The sequence below is a fragment of the Erythranthe guttata genome, chromosome 9, assembly GCF_056151865.1.
Source record: "Erythranthe guttata isolate IM_541 chromosome 9, IM_541, whole genome shotgun sequence".
Taxonomy (NCBI): domain Eukaryota; kingdom Viridiplantae; phylum Streptophyta; class Magnoliopsida; order Lamiales; family Phrymaceae; genus Erythranthe; species Erythranthe guttata.
Genome location: NC_142541.1, coordinates 6789630 through 6814328, shown reverse-complemented (window position 1 = coordinate 6814328; position 24699 = coordinate 6789630). Strand labels below are relative to the sequence as shown.

Genomic DNA, 24699 nt, shown 5'->3' with positions numbered 1-24699 from the left:
TTTTTTTTTACTTTTTTTGGATTTTTCGTTGATTGATTCCAATTGTATAAATCAATTATAATGTTTGTATACTTTTTTGTTTTTATAATATATAGTTGATTTTGCAATTTTTTGCAGTTGTTATTTATTATTTTTAGTAGAAGATTCTTAATCGACTATGCTCTGGTAGTCGATTAAAGTTGCTCGACTCCAATTTTCCTTTTTTTTTTTTTTTTTTTTTTTGGTTATTGATTCCAATTGTATAAATCATTATAATGTTCTTATATTTTTTATTTTTTTGTAAAATATAGTTGATTTTACATTTTTTTTCAGTTTTGATTTATTATTTTTAGTAGCAGATTTTTGATCGACTATGCTTCATCATAGTTGATTAATATACTGATATAGAAAAAAAAATTAAAAAACAAAAAAATAAATAAAAAAATTAAAGAATTTCCTTAATCGACTATGAAGCATAGTCGATTAAGGCTAATCGACTATGCTCCATAGTTGATTAAAAAAACTGGTACAGAAAAGAAGGAAAAAAAACGGAAAAAAAAAAGAATAAAATAATAAATAAATAAAATTGTTGAGCGCGTGACCCAGTGATTATGTGGCGGGCGGGGACAAAGCTGGAAAACATAATAGGTCGAAATGGGTTTGGGCTTTTCTCAAATGGAGAAAAATATTTTGGACCTCTCTCCATTAAAAAACATAACGAGGGGGTTTCATCAAAGAGCCCCTATAACAAAAGGTATATTCTCGATACATTTTCACATCTTGTAAGAAAATTGTGCATGTAATAATCTCTTCATTCTCTTCATCTTCATCTTCATATTGAACAGCTACAACATAATCACAAACCTACAACATTTTCATATAAAAAAAATCACATCAATTAATAAAAGAACCATCAACATCGGAACATTTTAATCAACTGACGGAGTTGACTCTGCTTCTTCTTCGAACTCGTGCTTTTGACACGGCAATCTTCGACAAATTTCTTCGGGATTCCAATTTCCGATTCAGAACCACAGATAAGATTAAACTAATTAAATAAATGGGAATCCGCACAAGGCTCCTCGGATACTCCGCAGGAAATTGGAGTTTTCGTCTTATAAGATGGAACCTGCATTACATTTTAACCACGTTAAAATGTATTAACAATGCAATATAAATGATAAGATGAATTTATCGTCACATACCTGGAAGAACACAAAATTCGGAAGAAGATGCGATTTTCGAGTTTTGAGGCCCTTAGTTTAATGTTTCATTGATTCCTCACAACAAGATCTCGAGGGCTGATGGATTTCTGCCGTTCTTTCGTAATCTTCATCATAAATGAAAATTATCGTTCAGAAATATCGAAACTTATTGGGAAACAAAAAAGATAAAGATTCAAATACCTGAGCCTCCAATTCGGTTATTCTTTGTAAAGATATTTGTTCGATGCTAGCACGACGCTTACACTCTTTATCGAGCATGTCTGTTAGATGATACCTTAACTCAGCCATTTCCTGAGCTAAATCCTCCGCTTCTTCTTTTGCTTTCAACCTTTCATCTTTTACTTCTTCCTGGAAAAAAATTTACGTTACGTTACGTTACAGGGTTGACTGATATAGAGATTATAGTTTTATTTTAATTTAAAAACAGAAAAAGAAATGATTGGACGAGCTTATAAATTAAGGATACCTTAAGCTGCATTACAAGACATTCATAGTCATCTATCTGACGAGACATTTCAGCCATCTTGTTCCTCAAATCTGCATCTGATGATGCCATCGGAATGGCAAGTTTGGTAAATAGTGGACCCAAAAAATTGCCAAATGTGCTGCTGCAAGTGTATTTTGAACGAAGTCCAAATAAGTTAAAGACGCAGTACCACATTATAATACAAGAATGACAGCACCCAGTATTGTTATTATTATTTCAAATTAACGATCAAGAATGGAAGACTCAAGTATCAACATATTAAATCATGTTTGTAAGGATATAAGACGTATATGCAACCTTGGGTCCTCGATTATAAGCCATTATCAGCTTCCAACAAAAACCCTGAGAAATTTTGTTCCTCCAGTCGATTATATGATGAAAGTATTGACAAAATATGCTGCTTACAAATTCAGCTTCCAACCTTGGGCAATGATGTTCGATTGTTTTAAATTTTCCATGCAAATTTTCAAACAAGAAAGGAAACACGGAAAAGAGATTATGCAAAACGAAGCAGAATGATTTAGCTCAGCTAAAAAATATATACAGAAAAGTCCCACAGACATTATTTTCTAAGACTTAACACACTACAGAGATCACAGCTTCCTATCATCAAAGAGAAAAGAATTAAGAATTACAAAGTTAAGAAGATATATGCCGTTCTCGTAGAAACATTTTTTGTAACCCAAAAATAATCAAATAGGTTTAAATTGAAATTGTAAAAAAAGAATTTAAAAATCAATTTCGCAATCTGACATGATTACTTAACATTTCAGTATTTACTTGCTAGAGGGTCTGATCTGATGTTACATGTTTGCATACAAGTTTATCAAAACTGGCATGCGCAATCATATAAATATAAAAAATTAAATATCCAAATCTGCAATCTCGGGATTTTCTAGTACGACTGGATGGGATTCCTAGTACAAAACAAACTTTCAATCTAATTAGAGGCATGCGTTAAATTTTCAACATTTCATTATTTTCTTCATCCTTCACTATAATCTCGTAATTTTAACTTCAAGTAAATGGTGAAATAACAGTGTCTAAACAAATCTTTGGCCTTTGCACTGCTATCCCAAACCCCAAACGTGAGTTGGTGAAACATTATTTTCCTTTCTTATGATTCAGAAAAAAGATAACTAAGCCAAAAGATAATATAAGCTGACGATTAAATGCAATACTTGATATTTAAGCTTACCTCGTATCTTTCTCCAGTTTACTCAAGGACTGGCTATCGTTATTACCCAACCACTCATGAAATTGCTCTTCCAACTTGGTCAGAAATGATTTGATATGCATATCTGACCTTTCTAACTCTTCTTTCAAATCTTTATTTTCCTTTTCTAATCTCTCTATAACCTTATTTGCGTCTTGATTTTGCAGCTGAAGATCTCGAATCAACTCATTCATCCCAGTATTTTCTAGAGTTGTTTCTTCTAGTAATTTCTTAGTCTCGAAAAGAATCTTTTCGAAGGAAAATAACTCCAGCTTCATGGTCTCGATTTCACATTGATATTCTAATGCCATGGAAGAAATTGATTCCTCCAGTTTTTCAACGTGCGAGGCTGAATATCTTATTTCAACTTCTTTATCCTCTATTTCTTGCATAAGCAACGACCTTTCAGATTCGGATATATTTTCTGTGTCCGCAAACTGATAGCTGCGCATTTGCTCGCTCGGAAAATTTTGGTCTGAGCTCCTCATATTCAGTTGATCCTGCAAGTAATCTGTGAGAAAGTTTATAATCGATCAAGTAAAAAAGGACAAAGAAACGACTCGATTCAGATAAGTGAGCACAGCCATCTTTTAAATCTTTCGGAAAATCTATTTGAGGAATACACAGAAAACAACAGATTATTATCATCAACAAAGATCATACGGACCTAGAGATTATTCAATCCTTAAATTGGCAATGGGTAGATTATTCAATCCGTATATAGAATAATAGATATAAAACCTTAGGAAATGGAAAGTTTTTATTCGTCAACTTTAAGTGAAGATCCCAGTTACTTCCACGTCTTAATAGCTGTTTCATACTATTAGGAAGAAATGGACCTTGACCTCTTATGCTATTAATTACTAATGTACACAATAAAAAAATAATATAAATAAAACAATCCTCTCAAAACGTGTTACTATAAGTCACTTCACTTGACCCCTGTTGGCCATATGGAAAGTGAAAGAGTTTGCATTAAGAAGTTGCTAAAATATTCTATTGGAAAAAGAAGACGAAGATGAGATATAGAAACACATATATACGAGTGTGTGTGCGTGTGTGTGTGTTATAGAGGATGTCACCACCTATTTCTTGGATGGAATTATTGAGTTCTCTTTCCAAATCAGCAATACGTTTCTTGTCTTCTTCACGAGATTCAGATAACGTCTTAAGGTGGGATTCCATTTTCTGCAATTAAAAAGGGTTGTACTTTAGTGTCTTTGAGCCCAGTAACATCAAAATTCCGTTTACGAGCATCAAGATTTGATTTTTTTCAATACTTTCAAAAGAAATCTCGAGGACAAAAGTATCACTATAAGCATCTTAATAATGTGACAAAAATCATGAACCGATGAGAAACATTCTTGATTTGCCCATTAGAAAGTCAAACAAGAAGAAGACCATTTCCAAATGTGACCAAATGCCTTTTGCACAATTGAAAGGGAACATGTTGAAACAATATAAATAGTTTATAACATTTAAGATACCAGAAAGTAATAAAAAGTTAAAAGATAGTACTCTGATTAGTTCAAAGCTCTCGGACTTGGTATCTGTTAGCATCTCCTTTTCCTTTGTCAGCTGTATCAGAGAACAATGTGTAATAGTATTAAAATGACTAAGTTGACAAATTGAAATGGAGACAGTACCCTAGGCCTCGTTTGGTTTCCAATAAAAGATTATCCAATCTTATGAGACCCCAATTGTATAATTGCACACAATTTTGTCAAAAGCCGAAATAAGAGCTCATTTTTCCATAAATTGCGGGTCGGCCCCAAAGTTATTGCACAATCCAAACATCAAATAAGACCTCTAAAAATTACTTAATTAACATGGATTATTTACCAACCCAACGAGGCCTTAGATAACAAGGAATCATTTAAAAGCGAAATTATAGTTCAGATGACTAAATTAGAATGGAACCAATGACTCGGAACAGCATTTGTGTTGATTAAAAGCAAGGATACTGGAAAGCTCCTCATATTCTCATGGAACGAGTTGGAAGTTGGTTTCGTCCAATCCTTGAAGTTTGAAGGAATCGCAATCCACTAAAAGAGTAATTTGTTTTCACCTATCAATTGCTAATTCTTGCAACTATATTTCCGCGATCGTCTTTTCAAATATGACAACAAACTGAAAATTGCATATTTCAAGATGAGTCGTTTGTTTTCACCTATCAATTGCTAATTCTTGTAACTATATTTTGTGCGATCGTCTTTCCAAATAAGACAACAAACTGAAAAATTCATATTTCAAGAAAGAGTCGTTTGTTTTCACCTATCAATTGCTAATTCTTCCAACTATATTTTGTGCGATCGTCTTTCCAAATAAGACGACAAACTGAAAAATTCATATTTCAAGAAAGAGTCGTTTGTTATCACCTATCAATTGCTAATTCTTCCAACTATATTTTTTGCGATTGTCTTTTCAAATTAGACGACAGACTGAAAATGCATATTTCAAGAAAAATTGGATAAAGCATTGTACGGTAGGAATGCTATGACCGTAATAAAATAAGATAGAGAAGTCAATATCAACAATGGCACACCGATTTCAATTTCAATAAGAGTTTACCTCTTTACATCGTTCTCTGATCTCAAATAGTTCATCGTCGTCGTCATCTTTGAAAGAACAGTCATTTACTTCACTTAGTCCATCAGACATCTGCAAATAATTAATTAATTCATTCATTCATTATAAGCATACTAAATTCAATGCCATTATTAAAACTGTTGACAAAACTGAAGAATAAAACATTTACCATTGCCTAATTTAATTACTGGGAATAGCAGATGCTCCGTCACGCCAAAAATTAATAAATTCAATGAAACGGGTCATCGATCAAATTAGCGTGACAATTTCACAAACCCAGAACCTGAATCCCGCAAAATAAAAAAAAATAAATTAATAATTAAACAAACCTAGGTCGGAAAAGTGCCCTAGGTAAAAAGGGATAAACAATAACAAGGAAGATGAGAAATAATTTTCAAAAAAAATATAAATTTGTTATCCAAAAGATAAATTGTTTTCAGAGAGATGGGCGAATTACTGATTCTGGGGCGTTTGATTCCCTGAAGAAGAAGAGCCTCAAAGATTCCATACAGAAGAATGTAGGATTCAGAATTGTAAATTTCTTGCACGTTTGTTTGGTTCAGCTTTTAATAATAGTTTTAACCAAGAATTGATAATGACAATTGACAATTGACAAATGAGGAATGAGGATGAATATGATGGCCGATTTGAAATTTGCTTAAAAAGAAGTTTGGCAACCTACACTATGGAAAGTTGTTATTACATTCAGAATGTTAATAGTTTTTTTTTTCCCCTTCTTTTTTGATAAGAAAAAAGGGAAAATTAGCATTGAAGTCCCTCAAAAATATTTTCTATAGCAATCAGGAAGGGAGGTGATATTCGCGGTAGCAAAATTACGAATGCGGGTTTAAAAAATCCACTCTCTACCTTTCTTTCTCTTGCTACAATTTTAGCTTTTATATTAAAAATCATTCCAAATCCCATGTTATTGTAGTCATTTGCAAAAAAAAAAAATGAGTGCATCGAATGAGAATCGAGATACGGAATCCAATGAGGTAAATTTTTTTCGTTTTTGTTCTATACTCTATTCATTGTCTAAAACATGCTCGTAAAACAGTTTTTAAGACGAACAACTCAATTTGAAGTTATAAGCAAAAACGACTAGATAAAAAGGAAATCGAACACTTTAGAAGTTTTAACTTCGAAATGTATATCTCCTAAAATATTCATCCAAAAAAATGATTTATTTACATAAGACTATATTTGTTGTTTAAAATATGCTCGTAAAACAGTTTTTAAAACAAACTACTCGATTTCAAGTTACAAGCAAAAATAGGTAGATGTTGGTCGAAAACCTACACGCAAGTGCACGTATCGTACAAGTAATATAGTGGACTAAAAGTCCGGATATCGAACCCACAGGGAATATTTAATTATCTAATCCTAGACGCTAAATTCTACCAATTATTATCAAGCCCACCCTACACAGTCGAATTTTAGAGAGAATTAATTAAATTAAACTAAATTGAAAGCAAGCAAAAACAAGAAAGCAAATAAAACGAAGATTTAATCAAGATAAGCGAGCCTAGGATTTTATTCTTCCCCCTATGTGATTATTACTCCCCCAATTCCTTCAATTATACAAGCAATTAACCCGGATTATTAACCTGAGATGCTAAAATAATCATAACCCGCTTCCGCGTGTATTACAATATAATTCTAATACTCTAGATTCAATTACTATATTCCTATGCAATTAATTCTAGAACACAGCATTAAGCACAAATCTCAATAATGGCTACCTAAGAGATTAACTATATTCCTATGTTAATACCACAAAGGCTCTTCTACCACAGTTCTAATTATTAACCCGATCTCCCGATTCATGCGATTAACAATAACATAAAAGCACATAAAGTGGCCAGTTTCATGAACTTAATAAAACAAGTAGAAGAAATAATCCGGAATTAAAACTTGCATAAAATCATAGAAAAGGGTTCATAAATCCCACATAGGGTTCCAAATAAAATCCTAGAAACAATTAATTTAGCTACTCATGATTAAAGCAAAAACGCAAATAAAATAAATCATAGACGATAAATCTTTGCTTGGAGTCTTCGAATTCTTCGTCTTCGTTATTGCTTTGTTGCTCTTGAAATTGCGTAAAAAAGATCCTCAATTGTGTGCTTGGGTTGGTCTTATATAGGGTGAAGAACTTGGGGAAGAAGGCAGTTTCCTTGTACAATTAAAATCCCTTTACTGCGCAACTTCGGATTCTCGGACGGGGGTCCCACGATTTGCACTAAAAGTGGGACGGGGGTCTCAGCATTAAATCTTCATAATTTTGATTTTTTCACTTTTGGCCCATATTTTCTCCAAAATTGCAGTTTTGACCCCATACTTTTCCAATTCTTCAATTTGTACCTAAAATACAACAAATCAACTTTTTAAGCACCAATTATCATTAAAACACACCAAAAGCTCAAATAAAAAGGTACGATAAAGTGTAAAAATATACACTTAACAGTAGATACAGAGGAAATCGACACTTTAGTTGTTTTAACTTAGAAATGTAATATCCCTCAAAATATGCGTACTAAAAATTTGATTTTTTGTACAGAATACTCTATGCATTGTCTGTAATAGTCTTGTGAAACAGTCTTTAAAACTGATATACCTAATTGGGCAGACCTAATGGGACCTAAATTATCTAATAAATAGGCCGGATACATGAAAGTCCAATCACTTACAATTGGGCCCATTACACGAAAGCCCAAGTCCTTTCAAAGTAAGGCTTGGGCCCAACAAAGTAAGCCCAACCCAATCAACAACATATAAATGTTAGAGTAGGTGACCAACAAGCCAACATGTGGCTGTGGTCTTCCGTATTTATTATTGTAATAAACGAACCTTTATTCGTATTAATGATAAAACACCTTGGCATTCTATATCTTTGTCCCTTTGTCACAAGCATAGATATAGTCCTTACAGTTATTACAAGTGCTAGTAATTGATCGTTAGGATCGTGAGATATTTACTCAAGTATTATAACTGTTAAACGTGTTTCTAGTCGAAGGGTTACGCCACTAATGAGGATATCGGCCTTTCCCATTAAGACTAGCACTTAGTGTATGTGTACTGCATCTCATCAGTAAACGGTATTGTGATATCGGCATGCATAAGTAGGTGCTCGTAAGTTGACGAGTTCACTGAACTCCCTCACCCTAGAAATCTCTAAGTGGTTCCCAATAATCGAGTAGAGATATCTATGGTATAGTTGTACACCATTAGTCCTTATGACCTAGACATCACCGTGACTTCACTAGAGGACCAGCTGTATCGTGACCTGTCCCTGAGTTCCACCGAGGACCATCCCAAGGGGAGGTCTGTGCATTGTAGTCGGGGATTCGATCGCTAGAATAGTCTTGGATGTCCTGTGTGTTCTGAAAGTTTGTAATCATTCTAAGTCTCTGGCCAGAGCTGACTAAGTGATGATTAGAGAATTCGATTCTCTAAGTCATGCACGTGACGATTACAACACTTGGAACGATCGCACCGTCATCGAACATATAAAGAGGTCTCGATGAACCAATGCCTCTAGTTCGATCGGGACATATGTATCGAAGGGACCGTACTGTACGTTAACTATATCTGAAGGTTCTTGCAGGCACTTCATTTGTATCTAGGGAATCATGACGCGTAGTTGCTAGACGCCAATCTTGATTCGTTGGGTGATTAAGGTGAAACGAGCTTCATCTTAATCGTAACTCTAAGGGACGAGTTTTGACCACAAAGGGTTGTGGGCCCACGGCTAGCTTACACCTGAACCATCGAGGGTCACACTGCTCGTGCACATGAGATCTTTGAATAAACGGTCAGAGATAAAATAAGTTTATCTTTGCATGATTGGAAGTCAATATGATTGGATCCAACATTCATAATTTGGAATTATGAATGAGAATAAGAAAAGGAAAAGAATAGGCGAACGTGTTAGTGAACTTTCTAAATCGGGAAGTTTCCAAATTTAGAAAGTGCACTGAACTAGGGTTTCCACTTTTGGAAAGTTGGAAAATGAAAGATGGCACTCGTAATGACGAGGATATTATAATGATTCCGAAAATGTAATTGTTGCGATTTTCCGATCATTGAATTGAGAGAGACGAGCAAGTAAAGGAACTAACGAGCTTAAGATGTTGGGCCCGATCCAACTTAAGCCCGTTAGGGTTTTATGCAAGGGACTATAAATACTAGATTTATAGGCCTTGCACAAACACACAAGACCTAACCCTAACCCTAGCCGTCCACCTCTCTCTCTCTCGGCCTCTCTCTCCCGCGGCCATCACCGGCGCCGTCGCCGGATTCTCGCCGGAATCGGCCGTTCATCGGCCGACTGCCTTGGTAGTCTCTTTCCTTCTCTTTATCTTCCGTTTTTCTAACTATTACGTGTCTAGTGCCACGTGTTTAGTAGATCAAAGTATACGAGGTGAAATCCGAGAGGAGGAAGATCGAAGATCGAAGAATTGAGGAGCAGCACACGAGCCGTCGCCGCACGCAACCCCACGCGCTGCCCGAAGACCGCGCGTGAGTTACACGCGCCGCCACGGCCCGTCTCGCCGATGCTGCCGCTGCACCGCTGCTGCCCCGATTGTACGGATTGGTTTCCGTAGCAATCTCGACTTGCTTAGCGCTCCTACCTCACGCTTCAAGAGGTAAACACACGAATCCCTTGTTTGGATTCGTTTACGTTTAAACTAAATATTCATGTTTGCTTTCGTATGATTTTATGTGATTATGTGTAATCGTTTTAATCGTTGCGAGCACGTTAGTTGGTTTAAACGCGAGCATGTTAATTGGTTTAAATTCGATTAAACATTTTAGCATGTATGTTGTTTTTAATTTCGCTGGAAGCGCAAAGGTACGCAATTAATTGATTTTAATTTGTCGGGCATGTGCTTGTGTGCTTTAAAGTCGTTTAAATCGCATTAAATTTTTGTTTTCCGCTGCGTACACGTGCCCGAAACCCAACAGTGGTATCAGAGCTCGTTGCGTAATTAATTGCGTCGTATAATATGCTATGATTTTATGCATGTTCGATTTATTAAAGTAGTGATTGTTGTATTATGTAATTGGGAGTTTTTGTAAGTTTAAAATATTTTTGAAATATTGTTTAGAATTTTTCCACCCTTAAAATTGTTTAAAATTGGAAAATCGGATCTGAAATTATTTTTTAAACATCGGTTTTTTAATTGTTCGGATCGAACCGGTCGAACCGGCCGGTTCGATGGTTGTGTACGATCTAGTTGACCGAATCCACGTGGATTCGGGTCGGTCAGACCGGTTCCCGGTCCGACTGACCCGGCCCACTGATTTGGGTCAACTGGACCGGACAGAACCGGACCGCTTCGGTCCGAACCGGTTAGACCGGTTGGGCCGAACCGGTTCACTGAAAAAAAAAAAAAAAAAAAAAAAAATATATTTCATATTTCTAAAATTAAACTTAAAACAAATTGATTTTAATTTTTGGAAAATTATTTTCAATTAATCCCAATTAGATAATTGGATTAACAATCATCTATTTTAGTAAATAGGTGTTAGATTAATCAAATTGATTTAAATTGTTAAATTGATTTCAATTAATAGAACACAAATATAATATTGATTATAAGTTCTACTTAATTAGTAGTACCTCAACATTATATGAATGATTTATGCTAGTTGAGGTTCTATAATTATTTTGAAAACCCGATAATTAATTAATGTAATTAATTATATAATTAGGTCGTAAGTTCCTCTTAGGACAATATGCGTTTCCATATACCTTTAGAGAACATAGATATAGGAATCACATAGACCAATCCGAACCTTCTGATGAGATAAAAAACTTTTAATAAAACCCCTCATTCTTAATCTAATTGAGAATCATTTCAAGCTATAAAGAATGACCCAATCTGTTGAGTTATTTCTTTCCTTCTGCCAACGGTTGGATTATGTGTAGCCCTTTGCTGTAGTGCAGTAAGCCGTGTTAGCGGGGAGTGCTATGGTAGAGTAAGCTGTAATTCAATTGACATAGCGATGGAGGTAGCCATAGAAAAGGGTTATGTTGGATTAACGTGGTCGGCTAGATTAACTAGGACTGCATTAGTTTGGCATAATCAAGTTCTATGAGCATCTTTGATTGGTAGGTCAGACTTGACACACGACGATTTTGATATTCGCGAGATTAACTTAGGTCATTATCAAGTGTGAGGAAAATTAATTTAGGGTCATATTGTGGATATGATTGATTGTGATCTACCTTTGGGCAAATATAATCGGGCTAGATTAACTACGGGTTATATTTGTCTATTGGACCTAAAGCCCATTAGGAAAAATCAGTTTTCTCGTTTGTCTACTAGAGGGAAGTGGAACTCGATAAAATTAGTGGGAGAACAATTAAATAACATAAGTCCAAACATTTAATTGTAACAATCATTTAACGCGAATCTCTAATAATCCTCTTCTCTATATGTCTCAGATAATCATGTCTAAGAATCCCATAATGTCAATCCTCGACAATAAACTCAATGGCCCTAATTACCTAGATTGGTTGCGTAGTCTTAAGCTTGTGCTAACTGTTGAGGGGCGTCTCTATGTTTTGAACGAGAGACTTCCCGCCACTATACCTGCCACAGCGACTGATGCTGAAAAGGAAACTTATGAAGTTTGGAAGAAAGATGACACTCATGCTAGGTGCTATATGATAGCCGCCATGGAGCCCGCGCTTGCGAGGAAATATGAGTCTCACATGCATGCTTTCGATATAAAGGCTCATCTCGATAGCATGTATAGTGAGAATATTAGGGCATCGAGGTACGCTGCTACAAAGGAGTTGATCACAGCGAGACTGCGCGAAGGGACTTCGGTCCACGAGCACTGTCTCAAAATGATCACTCTCCTTGAAAATCTAGTGAATCTTGATGTCACCCTCCCGGCCGAGCTCTCGTTGGATTTGATCCTGTTGTCCCTTCCTAGTTCCTATGAATCGTTCATAGTGAACTTCAACATGAACAAACTAGATCCTCCCTTGGATGAGTTAATGAACATGTTGGTCAGCTTCGAGTCCACCATTAAGAAAGAGAAGTCTGTTCTCATTGCTGCTGCTTTTGGAAAGAAGAGTTCTTTCCAAAAGAAGAGAAATGAAAGAGTTCCCTTCCCAAACAGCAAGTTCGAAGTGGGTGAAGGTAGTGGGGGCCCCAAAGCAAAGGTTGGCAAGCAAGTTGATGATGCTTGCCATCACTGTGGAAAGAAAGGACATTGGCGCCGCAACTGCAAGGCTTACCTAAAGCAGAAAGGTTCTGAAAAGGGTACGTATTTCATTGACGTAAATTTGTCTGTCAACTCTTCTTCTTGGGTATTGGATACGGCTTGTGGCTCACATTTGCGCAATGATTTGCAGCTAATGACAAGAAGTCGAAGGCTTAGAGCGGGTGAGACCTACCTAAGGATGGGGAATGGAGCAAGAGTTGCTGCTGAAGCCATTGGCACAATTTACTTAAATGTTTTGGATTCTAGTTTTCCTATTGTTTTGAACGATTGTTTATTTGTTCCGTCCCTCATTAGAAACCTTATTTCTATTCCTGTATTAGATATTGAAGGTTTTACTTTTGTTTTTGGAAATTCGATTTGCATTATACAAAAGAATGAGAATTTAATTTGCAAAGGACGACTATTAAACAACTTGTATGAACTAAATCCAAATGAAATACCTATTAATGTTATATCAGCAAAATGTAAGGAGATAGATAAAAACCCGCACAACTTTGGCACGCTAGATTAGGTCATGTCTCTTTAAGAAGGATGAACGATTTTGTCAGTGAAGGATTGTTCTCTTTGGAGGACGTGAAATCACTACAAACTTGTGAATCTTGCCTTAAAGGGAAAATGACCAAGTCACCCTACAAAGGGAAAATGGAACGAGCCCAGGGTCTTTTGGATTTGATCCATACAGACGTATGTGGTCCACTAAGTGTTAGTGCGAAGGGTGGATATAACTACTTCGCTACCTTTACCGACGATTGTTCTAGGTATGGGTATGTGTACTTGATGAAGTACAAGTCTGAAACATTTGAAAGGTTCAAAGATTTTAGACACGAAGTGGAAAAGCAACTCGGACGAAGTATTAAGAAGCTGCGATCCGATCGTGGTGGAGAATACTTGAGCATCGAGTTCATTGACTATCTAAAAGAGAATGGGATACAATCCCAATGGACTCCACCGGGGACTCCTCAACTTAATGGAGTCTCCGAACGTCGGAATCGAACTTTATTAGATATGGTTTGATCAATGATGGGGTTCACAAACTTACCGGCATACTTGTGGGGTCATGCACTTCGTACTGCCGCGTATTTGCTGAATAGTGTTAACACCAAAGCAGTTAAATCCACACCTTATGAACTTTGGCATTCCCGGAAACCCAACTACAAACATATTAGGATATGGGGTTGTCCCGCTTATGTGAAGCGATTAGTGGGAGATAAGTTGGATAGTAAATCCGACTTGTGCTATTTTGTGGGGTATCCCGAAGACTCGATGGGATACGAGTTCTACTATGTCAAAGAAGCAAAGACGTTTGTTTCGAGAAATGCCACCTTTTTGGAAATGGAGTTTCTATCCGATAGAAAGGGCAACATGATAGAACTTGAAGTAGTTCAAGAACCACAAAATAAAGTTCAAACGCAAGATCAAGTAATCGAACCAATACAACAAACCACTAATATACCTCCTGAACCTACGGTACGTAGATCCGAAAGAGTTCGGAAAATGCCGGATAGGTTATTCCTCCTCGAAAATGATGAAGATCATGTTGATCTTGGACAAGATCCAAGAACATACAATGAGGCCGTATCGGATGCGGACATGGGACATTGGCTAACTGCCATGAAATCCGAAATGGACTCCATGTACTCCAACAAGGTATGGACCTTGGTAGATCTACCCAAAGGAATTGTTCCTATAGGCTGCAAGTGGATCTATAAGAAGAAAATTGGAGTTGATGGAAAGGTATCGACCTATAAAGCTAGATTGGTAGCAAAAGGATACACTCAAAGGCAAGGTGTTGACTATGAGGAAATCTTTTCGCCAGTCGCGATGCTGAAGTCCATTAGGATTTTGCTGGCCATAGCTGCGTGGTACGACTACGAGATATGGCAAATGGATGTGAAGACCGCCTTCCTTAATGGAGATATTGAGGAAGAAATTTACATGGCGCAGCCGGAAGGCTTCATATCTTCTGGAAGTGAGCAAAAGGTTTGCAAGCTCCAGCGATCCATTTATGGATTGAAGCAAGCATCCCGTAGTTGGAACATTAGGTTCGACTCAACTATCAAAGAGTTTGATTTTGAGAAGAATCCGGAGGAACCTTTTGTATACAAGAAGGTTAGTGGGAGGGCAGTGATATTTTTAGTGCTTTACGTTGATGACATTCTACTCATTGGGAATGACGTAGGAATGCTGCAACAAACGAAAGCATGGTTGTCCACACGTTTCTCAATGAAGGATTTGGGAGAAGCATCTTACGTATTAGGAATACGCATCTATAGAGATAGAGCAAGGAAGATGCTTGGCTTATCCCAAAGCCTGTACATAGACACCGTTATGAAACGGTTTAGCATGGAAGAATCCAAGAAGGGATTCTTGCCAATGTCCCATGGGGTTCGTCTCTCGAAATCTATGTGTCCGCAAACACCTAGTGAAATCGAGGAGATGAAAAGGACGTCTTATGCTTCTGCCATAGGAAGCATAATGTATGGCATGCTGTGTACAAGACCTGATATTGCGTATGCTGTGAGTGTCACAAGCAGATATCAGTCTAACCCCGGCCCGGCTCACTGGAAAGCCGTGAAAGATATCCTCAAGTACTTGCGAAAAACTAAGGATATATTTTTGGTCTATGGGGGTGCCGAGTTGAAATTAGAGGGTTTTACTGACTCTAGTTTTCAATCGGATGTGGACGACTCAAAGTCGAATTCTGGATTTATATTCACGCTTAATGGTGGTGCCGTGTGTTGGAAGAGTTCCAAGCAAAGCACGACGGCCGATTCCACTACCGAAGCGGAATACATTGCAGCGTCTGAAGATGCAAAACAAGGGACTTGGATAAGGAAATTCATCCAAGAGTTGGGTGTCATTCCTGATGCTAGTGATCCAGTACCGTTGTACTGTGATAACACCGGAGCCGTGGCGCAAGCTAAGGAGCCACGATCTCATCAGAAGTCGAAGCATATTCTGAGGAAGTATCACGTGATCCGAGAGATCATTCATAGAGGTGAAGTTAAGGTTGAACGAGTCACCTCGGAAGAGAACGTTGCAGACCCCTTCACGAAGCCTTTACCGAGATCGGTCCATGAGAAACATCGAGAGTCGATGGGATTGCGATTTATGGTTAGTTGGCTTTAGGTCAAGTGGGAGATTGTTAGAGTAGGTGACCAACAAGCCAACATGTGGCTGTGGTCTTCCGTATTTATTATTGTAATAAACGAACCTTTATTCGTATTAATGATAAAACACCTTGGCATTCTATATCTTTGTCCCTTTGTCACAAGCATAGATATAGTCCTTACAGTTATTACAAGTGCTAGTAATTGATCGTTAGGATCGTGAGATATTTACTCAAGTATTATAACTGTTAAACGTGTTCCTAGTCGAAGGGTTACGCCACTAATGAGGATATCGGCCTTTCCCATTAAGACTAGCACTTAGTGTATGTGTACTGCATCTCATCAGTAAACGGTATTGTGATATCGGCATGCATAAGTGGGTGCTCGTAAGTTGACGAGTTCACTGAACTCCCTCACCCTAGAAATCTCTAAGTGGTTCCCAATAATCGAGTAGAGATATCTATGGTATAGTTGTACACCATTAGTCCTTATGACCTAGACATCATCGTGACTTCACTAGAGGACCAGCTGTATCGTGACCTGTCCCTGAGTTCCACCGAGGACCATCCCAAGGGCCAGTATTCGTGCAGTCCGAAATCTAGTGGGAGGTCTGTGCATTGTAGTCGGGGATTCGATCGCTAGAATAGTCTTGGATGTCCTGTGTGTTCTGAAAGTTTGTAATCATTCTAAGTCTCTGGCCAGAGCTGACTAAGTGATGATTAGAGAATTCGATTCTCTAAGTCATGCACGTGACAATTACAACACTTGGAACGATCGCACCGTCATCGAACATATAAAGAGGTCTTGATGAACCAATGCCTCTAGTTCGATCGGGACATATGTATCGAAGGGACCGTACTGTACGTTAACTATATCTGAAGGTTCTTGCAGGCACTTCATTTGTATCTAGGGAATCATGACGCGTAGTTGCTAGACGCCAATCTTGATTCGTTGGGTGATTAAGGTGAAACGAGCTTCATCTTAATCGTAACTCTAAGGGACGAGTTTTTACCACAAAGGGTTGTGGGCCCACGGCTAGCTTACACCTGAACCATCGAGGGTCACACTGCTCGTGCACATGAGATCTTTGAATAAACGGTCAGAGATAAAATAAGTTTATCTTTGCATGATTGGAAGTCAATATGATTGGATCCAACATTCATAATTTGGAATTATGAATGAGAATAAGAAAAGGAAAAGAATAGGCGAACGTGTTAGTGAACTTTCTAAATCGGGAAGTTTCCAAATTTAGAAAGTGCACTGGACTAGGGTTTCCACTTTTGGAAAGTTGGAAAATGAAAGATGGCACTCGTAATGACGAGGATATTATAATGATTCCGAAAATGTAATTGTTGCGATTTTCCGATCATTGAATTGAGAGAGACGAGCAAGTAAAGGAACTAACGAGCTTAAGCTGTTGGGCCCGGTCCAACTTAAGCCCGTTAGGGTTTTATGCAATGGACTATAAATACTAGATTTATAGGCCTTGCACAAACACACAAGACCTAACCCTAACCCTAGCCGTCCACCTCTCTCTCTCTCTCGGCCTCTCTCTCCCGCGGCCATCACCGGCGCAGTCGCCGGATTCTCGCCGGAATCGGCCGTTCATCGGCAACGCTGGGGCCAGTTGTGCACTTTATTGGTCAAACCCTTGAAAAGGCCTACGCCGGGGCGAGCTGTGAGATGGAAGAAGCCGGAGGGGGAGCGATTTACTTTGAAGGCGGAGTGGAACAGGTCGCCCGTGGGCTCTATAGAGGACGAGCAACATACCTTCGACGAACAGGATCTCGCCGACGAGCAAGAGATATCCGACGAGCAGGATCTCTCGGACGAGCAGCATACCTGCCTTGGTAGTCTCTTTCCTTCTCTTTTTCTTCCGTTTTTCTAACTATTACGTGTCTAGTGCCACGTGTTTAGTAGATCAAAGTATACGAGGTGAAATCTGAGATGAGGAAGATCGAAGATCGAAGAATCGAGGAGCAGCACACGAGCCGTAGCCGCACGCAACCCCACGCGCCGCCCGAAGACCGCGCGTTAGTTACACGCGCCGCCACGGCCCGTCTCGCCGCTGCTGCCGCTGCACCGCTGCTGCCCCGATTGTACGGATTGGTTTCCGTAGCAATCCCGACTTGCTTAGCGCTCCTACCTCACGCTTCAAGAGGTAAACACACGAATCCCTTGTTTCGATTCGTTTACGTTTAAACTAAATATTCATGTTTGCTTTCGTATGATTTTATGTGATTATGTGTAATCCTTTTAATCGTTGCAAGCATGTTAGTTGGTTTAAACGCGAGCATGTTAATTGGTTTAAATTCGATTAAACATTTTAGCATGTATGTTGTTTTTAATTTCGCTGGAAGCGCAAAGGTACGGAATTAATTGATTTTAATTTGTCGGGCATGTGCTTGTGTGCTTTAAAGTCGTTTAAATCGCATTAAATTTTTGTTTTCCGCTGCGTACACATGCCTAAAACCCAACAATAAATAGATGTTTTACTCATTTGTAAAGGTACGTTCTATTCATTCACAATCAAGCTAGAGTATTATTCTCTCTGCCATATCCACCATACGTATATCTGATTTGATCGTCGGAGGGGTTTCCGCCGGATCCACCCCCGGCTTAGTTCAAATGTGCTCATTTCACAGGGACCTCAGGATCATTAAGTTGACAAGCTACTGATCCGCTTTGTGTTGAGTGTAAATTTTACGCTCAATACGTTTACTTTACGTGGATCTTTTGTTTAGATTTAATTATATTTGTGCTTTTAATTGATTGATTTTGTGTTTTATAGGTGAAAAAGAGAATTAGGTGTCCATGAAGGAAAAAAGATCAAAAAGAAAGGAAAAAGTTGCAAATAAGGAAATAAATCGAATTGGAAGAAGGAATCTCGCCACAGCTTTGGCAGTGTCCACCATTTCGAGCATATCTCTCTCATACGAACTCCAAATCAGCTGATTTTGGCGGCATTGGAAAGCTAATTTCAAGGGCTACAACTCTTATTTACGCAACATTCCTAAATTCGGACTCCAACATGGCGAAAATCGAAGAACAAATCCTGGTGGAAAAAAGTGGCGGAAATAGATTCCTATTAGGTTTCTACTACTTCCTTATCAAGAAAAGCCTATAAAAGCAACAAGTCCCCACACCATAAGCACGAAATTCGACACCACAAAAAGCGAGGAACGAAGATCAACGAAGACTCAAGCATAGTTTTTCTTATTTAATTTATTTATTTTATTTTATTTATCATAAGAATCACGAGTAGCTAAGTCTTTATTTCTAGGATTTTATTTGGAACCCTATGTGGGATTTATGAACCCTTTTCTATGATTTTATGCAAGTTTTAACTCCGGATTATTTCTTCTACTTGTTTTATTAAGTTCATGAAACTGGCCACTTTATGCGCTTTTATGTTATTGTTAATCGCATGAATCGGAAGATCGGGTTAATAAATAGAACTGTGGTAGAAGAGCCTTTGTGGTATTAACATAGGAATATAGTTAATTTCTTAGGTAGCCATTATTGAGATTTGTGCTTAATGCTGTGTTCTAGAATTAATTGCATAGGAATATAGTAATTGAATCTAGAATATTAGAATTGTAATACACGCGGAAGCGGGTTATGATTATTTTAGCATCTCAGGTTAATAATCCGGGTTAATTGCTTGCATAATTGAAGGAATTGGGGGAATAATAATCACATAGGGGGAAAAATAAAATCCTAGGCTCGTTTACTCTGATAAATAGAATCCGTTTTAATTGCTTTCTTGTTTTTGTCTTTTTAATTGCTTTAGTTTAATTTCGCTTATTAATCATCTTTCGACTGTGTAGGGTGGGCTTGATAATAATTGGTAGAATTTAGCGTCTAGGATTAGATAATTAAATATTCCCTGTGGGTTCGATATCCGGACTTAATTGTCCACTATATTACTTGTACGATACGTGCACTTGCGTGTAGGTTTTCGACCAACAAGTTTTTGGCGCCGTTGCCGGGGAATATTTTAATTATTTATTTTATTCTAGCTCTAAATTTGAACAATTTTCACGATTCACCCAAATTATTTTTTTTCGTTTTAATATATTTTTTTTTTCTTTGGTTACATGTCAGGTTACAATTTTCGCACAACTCAAACGGGATATGAATGGCTTCCGTCTGGCGAATACCTCCAAAATACCTATAATATGCCGTTACTTTGTTCAAGATGTGGTGGAGATCATTACACTAACCAATGTTGGTATGCACCGAAAGCGAATAATTTCATCGATAACACCAACGGCGGTTATTGGAACACATACACCAACACGTACGAGCAGAGCAATTCATGCCAAGATTTCCACAATTTTCAACATCATGAGCCGCAATTTGATGATTTTCAAACCTATTATGCAAAGCCACGAGAACCCACTATTGAGGAGTGTTATAGGAAATCCATCCTTGAAGATTTTATGAAATCCACTCAAGCATCTATCCGAAGACTAGAAATAATGTTGGAAGAGATGAAGCTCAAGAGGTCTCTTGAAAATATTTCAGACAATATCGAGAATGGTTGCAACAAAGAAAATCCGTCTGAAACTTGTGATGAGAAAAATCCTTTAGACCTAGAAAATAGTGTCGATGAGAGGGAAAAAGAAATTACGAAGACACTTGAAGATGATGAATCAGACAATGAAATCGAGCTCAACTCCAAAGATGTCTCGGAACAAGAGAAGGAGATGGATGTGGTTAGTGCAAATATTCAAATTGAGGATATTATTGTTGTTCGTGACGTGGATTTGAAGGCATCAACAGAGGTTGATGAGAAGACGAATGTGTTTGAAGTGGAGGTTATACGCGGACGTGAGGTTTTTGTTTACCGATTTAAGGGAGCGGGTGATGAAGATCCCTACTTGGCTTCGTACCGATTGATTACAACTAAGAAAGACTACAAGCTAAGGTGGACCCTGACATATTGCAATCCTATCCCTGTATCGGTTGCAATTGAAGTGACAAAGCTCATGGATGGATGCGCAATCTACAAGGCTTTGGATTGGACATAACAATTTCAAGAAGCAAAGTCCGGCTGAAGACTTAAAATTTAGCGCTTCTCGGGAGGCAACCCCAGCTTTATTGTTTTTCGTAGTTTTCTTTGATTTTTCGTTTCGTTTTTATTTTCATAGGCATGCATTCTAATTAATCTATTTGAATTTTAATTTTCAGGGTCGAAAACATGGTCAGGGGGTCCAGACGGCCGTCCGAAATTGCAAGCAAAATCTTAGACGGCCGTCTGGGAAACAGAAAGCACCAAACGGCATCATTGCCTGTGGGACGGCCGTCCGAAAATAAGGCACAAACATGGGACGGCCGTCCCGTGAACAGTGGGGAGACAGAGATGTCGGACGGCCGTCCGAAAATCAGCACAAAAACCGGGACGGCCGTCCGACGATTTTTAGGGCGTTTTAACTTTAAAAAATTAGATTTTTTCCCCCATTATTTCCTAAACCCTCCTCTTTCCTTCTCTCAAACTCCCACACACAAATGGAAGCTAGAGAATCGAACCAAATTCTCCAAAATCTACTCTTTCAAGGCACGCCCACAAGGTGTTCGACAAATTGCCTCAACCAAATTTGGAGGTCGATTCTCATCCAATTTTTACCGGCACCCATTCTTGAGCCCGTACCCGAGCTTTCCGATGAGGACGAGCGTGAGAGAGCGAGAGAGGAGCACCCCGATCACACCGACTCCGAATAAATCAGGTGTTTTCTATCCTTAAAACTTTGTGCTAATTTCGTTGAGGGCAACGAAAATTTTAAGTTTGGGGGTGAAAAACTTGTTTTTGTGCTTATTTGTTTTATTTTGCATGCATTAGGTTTTATTCGTTTTTATTGTTTTTCTCGTTTTTCCGGAATATATAAAAAAAAAAAAAATTGCTTGAGTCGAATGCATCGATGATTTATGATGATGAGAGATGATCAATGTTTGATGATGAAATTGCTTGTTTTATGTGATAAGGATTTGATGTTTGTTTAGCTTTCGATTCAACGGGACTTAGAAGCGAATTATTGCTAGGAATCACATTTTGTGCATTGCTTTTGTTGAATGTTTTGTATTTTAAATTTGGAATTAATTTGTGCTAGATCATGCTATGTTCGGTTTTAAGACTCACCTTAGGAAATTTATGATACGAAGTATTGAGTAGTGAGTGATTTGGGATATGATTTGGGCCTTCTTTGAACCGTTTGAGCCTTTCAAGCCGACCTTTTTATCGAAATTATCCTTAGAACCTTGATTTGAGCCTCGGAGAAAAGGTGTTCTTTCCTTTAGCCAATGTGTAAGGTAGAATAGGTGGAGATTCTTGAAAATTACCCCTTGGAGTTCGGTCGAAATTTTTTATAAGGTCCTTCTTCTTCTTCAAAAAAAAAAAAAGAGAAAAAAAAAAGAAAAAAAAAAGAAGACAAATATATATGCCTCTATATATATATATATATATATATATATATATATATATATATATATATTAAATAAAAAATAAAAAAAAATAAAAGAAAGAAAAAGAAAGAAAAGAGAAGAAGAAGAGACTAGAAGGGAGAAATAAGGGCTAGTTATTGAATTATTTTTGAAAACTCGATCCATTGCCTCAAAAGCAAAAGTGGAGACTTTTGAACTTTTGAGAATCGAGTTTATTAAAGTCCTTAAAGGTGAATTCATTGTTTCAAACGCCTATCTTTCAAATTTTGGCGTAATCACCTAAATTCAAGAAGAATAGCCACACATACCCATATTTCCTACCTCGAACCAAAGAGCCTAACAATTGAAAGCCACAAAGCCCCAATGATCCCAATAGCTTAATTGTTCGATATTAGTAGAGTAGAATAATTTGGTGAGTATTTGGAGTCAAGCATACGCATGTAAGTATAAATTTTTTCTATCTTTAATTTGCAAATATTGGATGCTTGAAGCAATTGTATGAATTGTGGTTTTTGGTAATGGTGAGTGACTAAGTGTTGTTGAATTTTGAGCTTGCGAATGCCTAAGAATTGTCATTATAATTCCAAGTTCTGAAAACGTGAAGTTGATCATTGATCTATGTGATGAGATGCAGTAGTTGAGTTATTTGCTTACGATTAGATTTTGCTTGAGGACAAGCAAAGTTCAAGTTTGGGGGTGTGTTGAGTGTAAATTTTACGCTCAATACGTTTACTTTACGTGGATCTTTTGTTTAGATTTAATTATATTTGTGCTTTTAATTGATTGATTTTGTGTTTTATAGGTGAAAAAGAGAATTAGGTGTCCATGAAGGAAAAAAGATCAAAAAGAAAGGAAAAAGTTTCAAATAAGGAAATAAATCGAATTGGAAGAAGGAATCTCGCCACAGCTTTGGCAGTGTCCACCATTTCGAGCATATCTCTCTCATACGAACTCCAAATCAGCTGATTTTGGCGGCATTGGAAAGCTAATTTCAAGGGCTACAACTCTTATTTACGCAACATTCCTAAATTCGGACTCCAACATGGCGAAAATCGAAGAACAAATCCTGGTGGAAAAAAGTGGCGGAAATAGATTCCTATTAGGTTTCTACTACTTCCTTATCAAGAAAAGCCTATAAAAGCAACAAGTCCCCACACCATAAGCACGAAATTCGACACCACAAAAAGCGAGGAACGAAGATCAACGAAGACTCAAGCATAGTTTTTCTTATTTAATTTATTTATTTTATTTTATTTATCATAAGAATCACGAGTAGCTAAGTCTTTATTTCTAGGATTTTATTTGGAACCCTATGTGGGATTTATGAACCCTTTTCTATGATTTTATGCAAGTTTTAACTCCGGATTATTTCTTCTACTTGTTTTATTAAGTTCATGAAACTGGCCACTTTATGCGCTTTTATGTTATTGTTAATCGCATGAATCGGAAGATCGGGTTAATAAATAGAACTGTGGTAGAAGAGCCTTTGTGGTATTAACATAGGAATATAGTTAATTTCTTAGGTAGCCATTATTGAGATTTGTGCTTAATGCTGTGTTCTAGAATTAATTGCATAGGAATATAGTAATTGAATCTAGAATATTAGAATTGTAATACACGCGGAAGCGGGTTATGATTATTTTAGCATCTCAGGTTAATAATCCGGGTTAATTGCTTGCATAATTGAAGGAATTGGGGGAATAATAATCACATAGGGGGAAAAATAAAATCCTAGGCTCGTTTACTCTGATAAATAGAATCCGTTTTAATTGCTTTCTTGTTTTTGTCTTTTTAATTGCTTTAGTTTAATTTCGCTTATTAATCATCTTTCGACTGTGTAGGGTGGGCTTGATAATAATTGGTAGAATTTAGCGTCTAGGATTAGATAATTAAATATTCCCTGTGGGTTCGATATCCGGACTTAATTGTCCACTATATTACTTGTACGATACGTGCACTTGCGTGTAGGTTTTCGACCAACAAGTTTTTGGCGCCGTTGCCGGGGAATATTTTAATTATTTATTTTATTCTAGCTCTAAATTTGAACAATTTTCACGATTCACCCAAATTATTTTTTTTCGTTTTAATATATTTTTTTTTTCTTTGGTTACATGTCAGGTTACAATTTTCGCACAACTCAAACGGGATATGAATGGCTTCCGTCTGGCGAATACCTCCAAAATACCTATAATATGCCGTTACTTTGTTCAAGATGTGGTGGAGATCATTACACTAACCAATGTTGGTATGCACCGAAAGCGAATAATTTCATCGATAACACCAACGGCGGTTATTGGAACACATACACCAACACGTACGAGCAGAGCAATTCATGCCAAGATTTCCACAATTTTCAACATCATGAGCCGCAATTTGATGATTTTCAAACCTATTATGCAAAGC

The 24699-nt window shown here is 37.4% G+C and overlaps 1 protein-coding gene across 3 annotated transcripts; it reads right to left on the bottom strand.

Moving 5' to 3' along the window:
• Nucleotides 1-532: 532 nt before the first annotated feature.
• Nucleotides 533-6184, bottom strand: LOC105966906 (uncharacterized). 3 transcript variants are annotated; one of them, XM_088822818.1, is made up of 10 exons: nt 5955-6184; nt 5667-5780; nt 5480-5569; nt 4427-4486; nt 3994-4096; nt 2891-3419; nt 1672-1813; nt 1386-1553; nt 1185-1309; nt 533-1108 (listed from the first exon to the last, which is right to left on the bottom strand). In XM_088822818.1, exons 2-9 carry the CDS (start codon nt 5667-5669, stop codon nt 1250-1252), a joined length of 1155 nt encoding a protein of 384 aa, XP_088678944.1. In that variant the 5' UTR covers nt 5670-5780; nt 5955-6184; the 3' UTR covers nt 533-1108; nt 1185-1249. The 3 variants fall into 3 exon arrangements, with proteins under 3 accessions (XP_088678944.1, XP_088678943.1, XP_088678941.1); XM_088822817.1 differs by lacking the exon at nt 5667-5780 and having other exon boundaries at nt 5480-5646; nt 5823-6125; XM_088822815.1 differs by lacking the exon at nt 5667-5780 and having other exon boundaries at nt 1672-1810; nt 5955-6114.
• Between the last annotated feature and the right edge of the window lie 18515 nt (nt 6185-24699).

Excerpts from the sequence above, each read along its gene's own strand:
- LOC105966906 (XM_088822815.1), bottom strand. The coding sequence starts at position 6,005 with ATGGAATCTTTGAGGCTCTTCTTCTTCAGGGAATCAAACGCCCCAGAA. Across the intron at positions 5,570-5,954 it reads AATCAAACGCCCCAGAATCA|ATGTCTGATGGACTAAGTGA; the intron begins GTAATTCGCCCA and ends AATTATTTGCAG. Across the intron at positions 1,811-2,890 it reads AAACTGGAGAAAGATACGAG|CACATTTGGCAATTTTTTGG; the intron begins GTAAGCTTAAAT and ends CACTTGCAGCAG.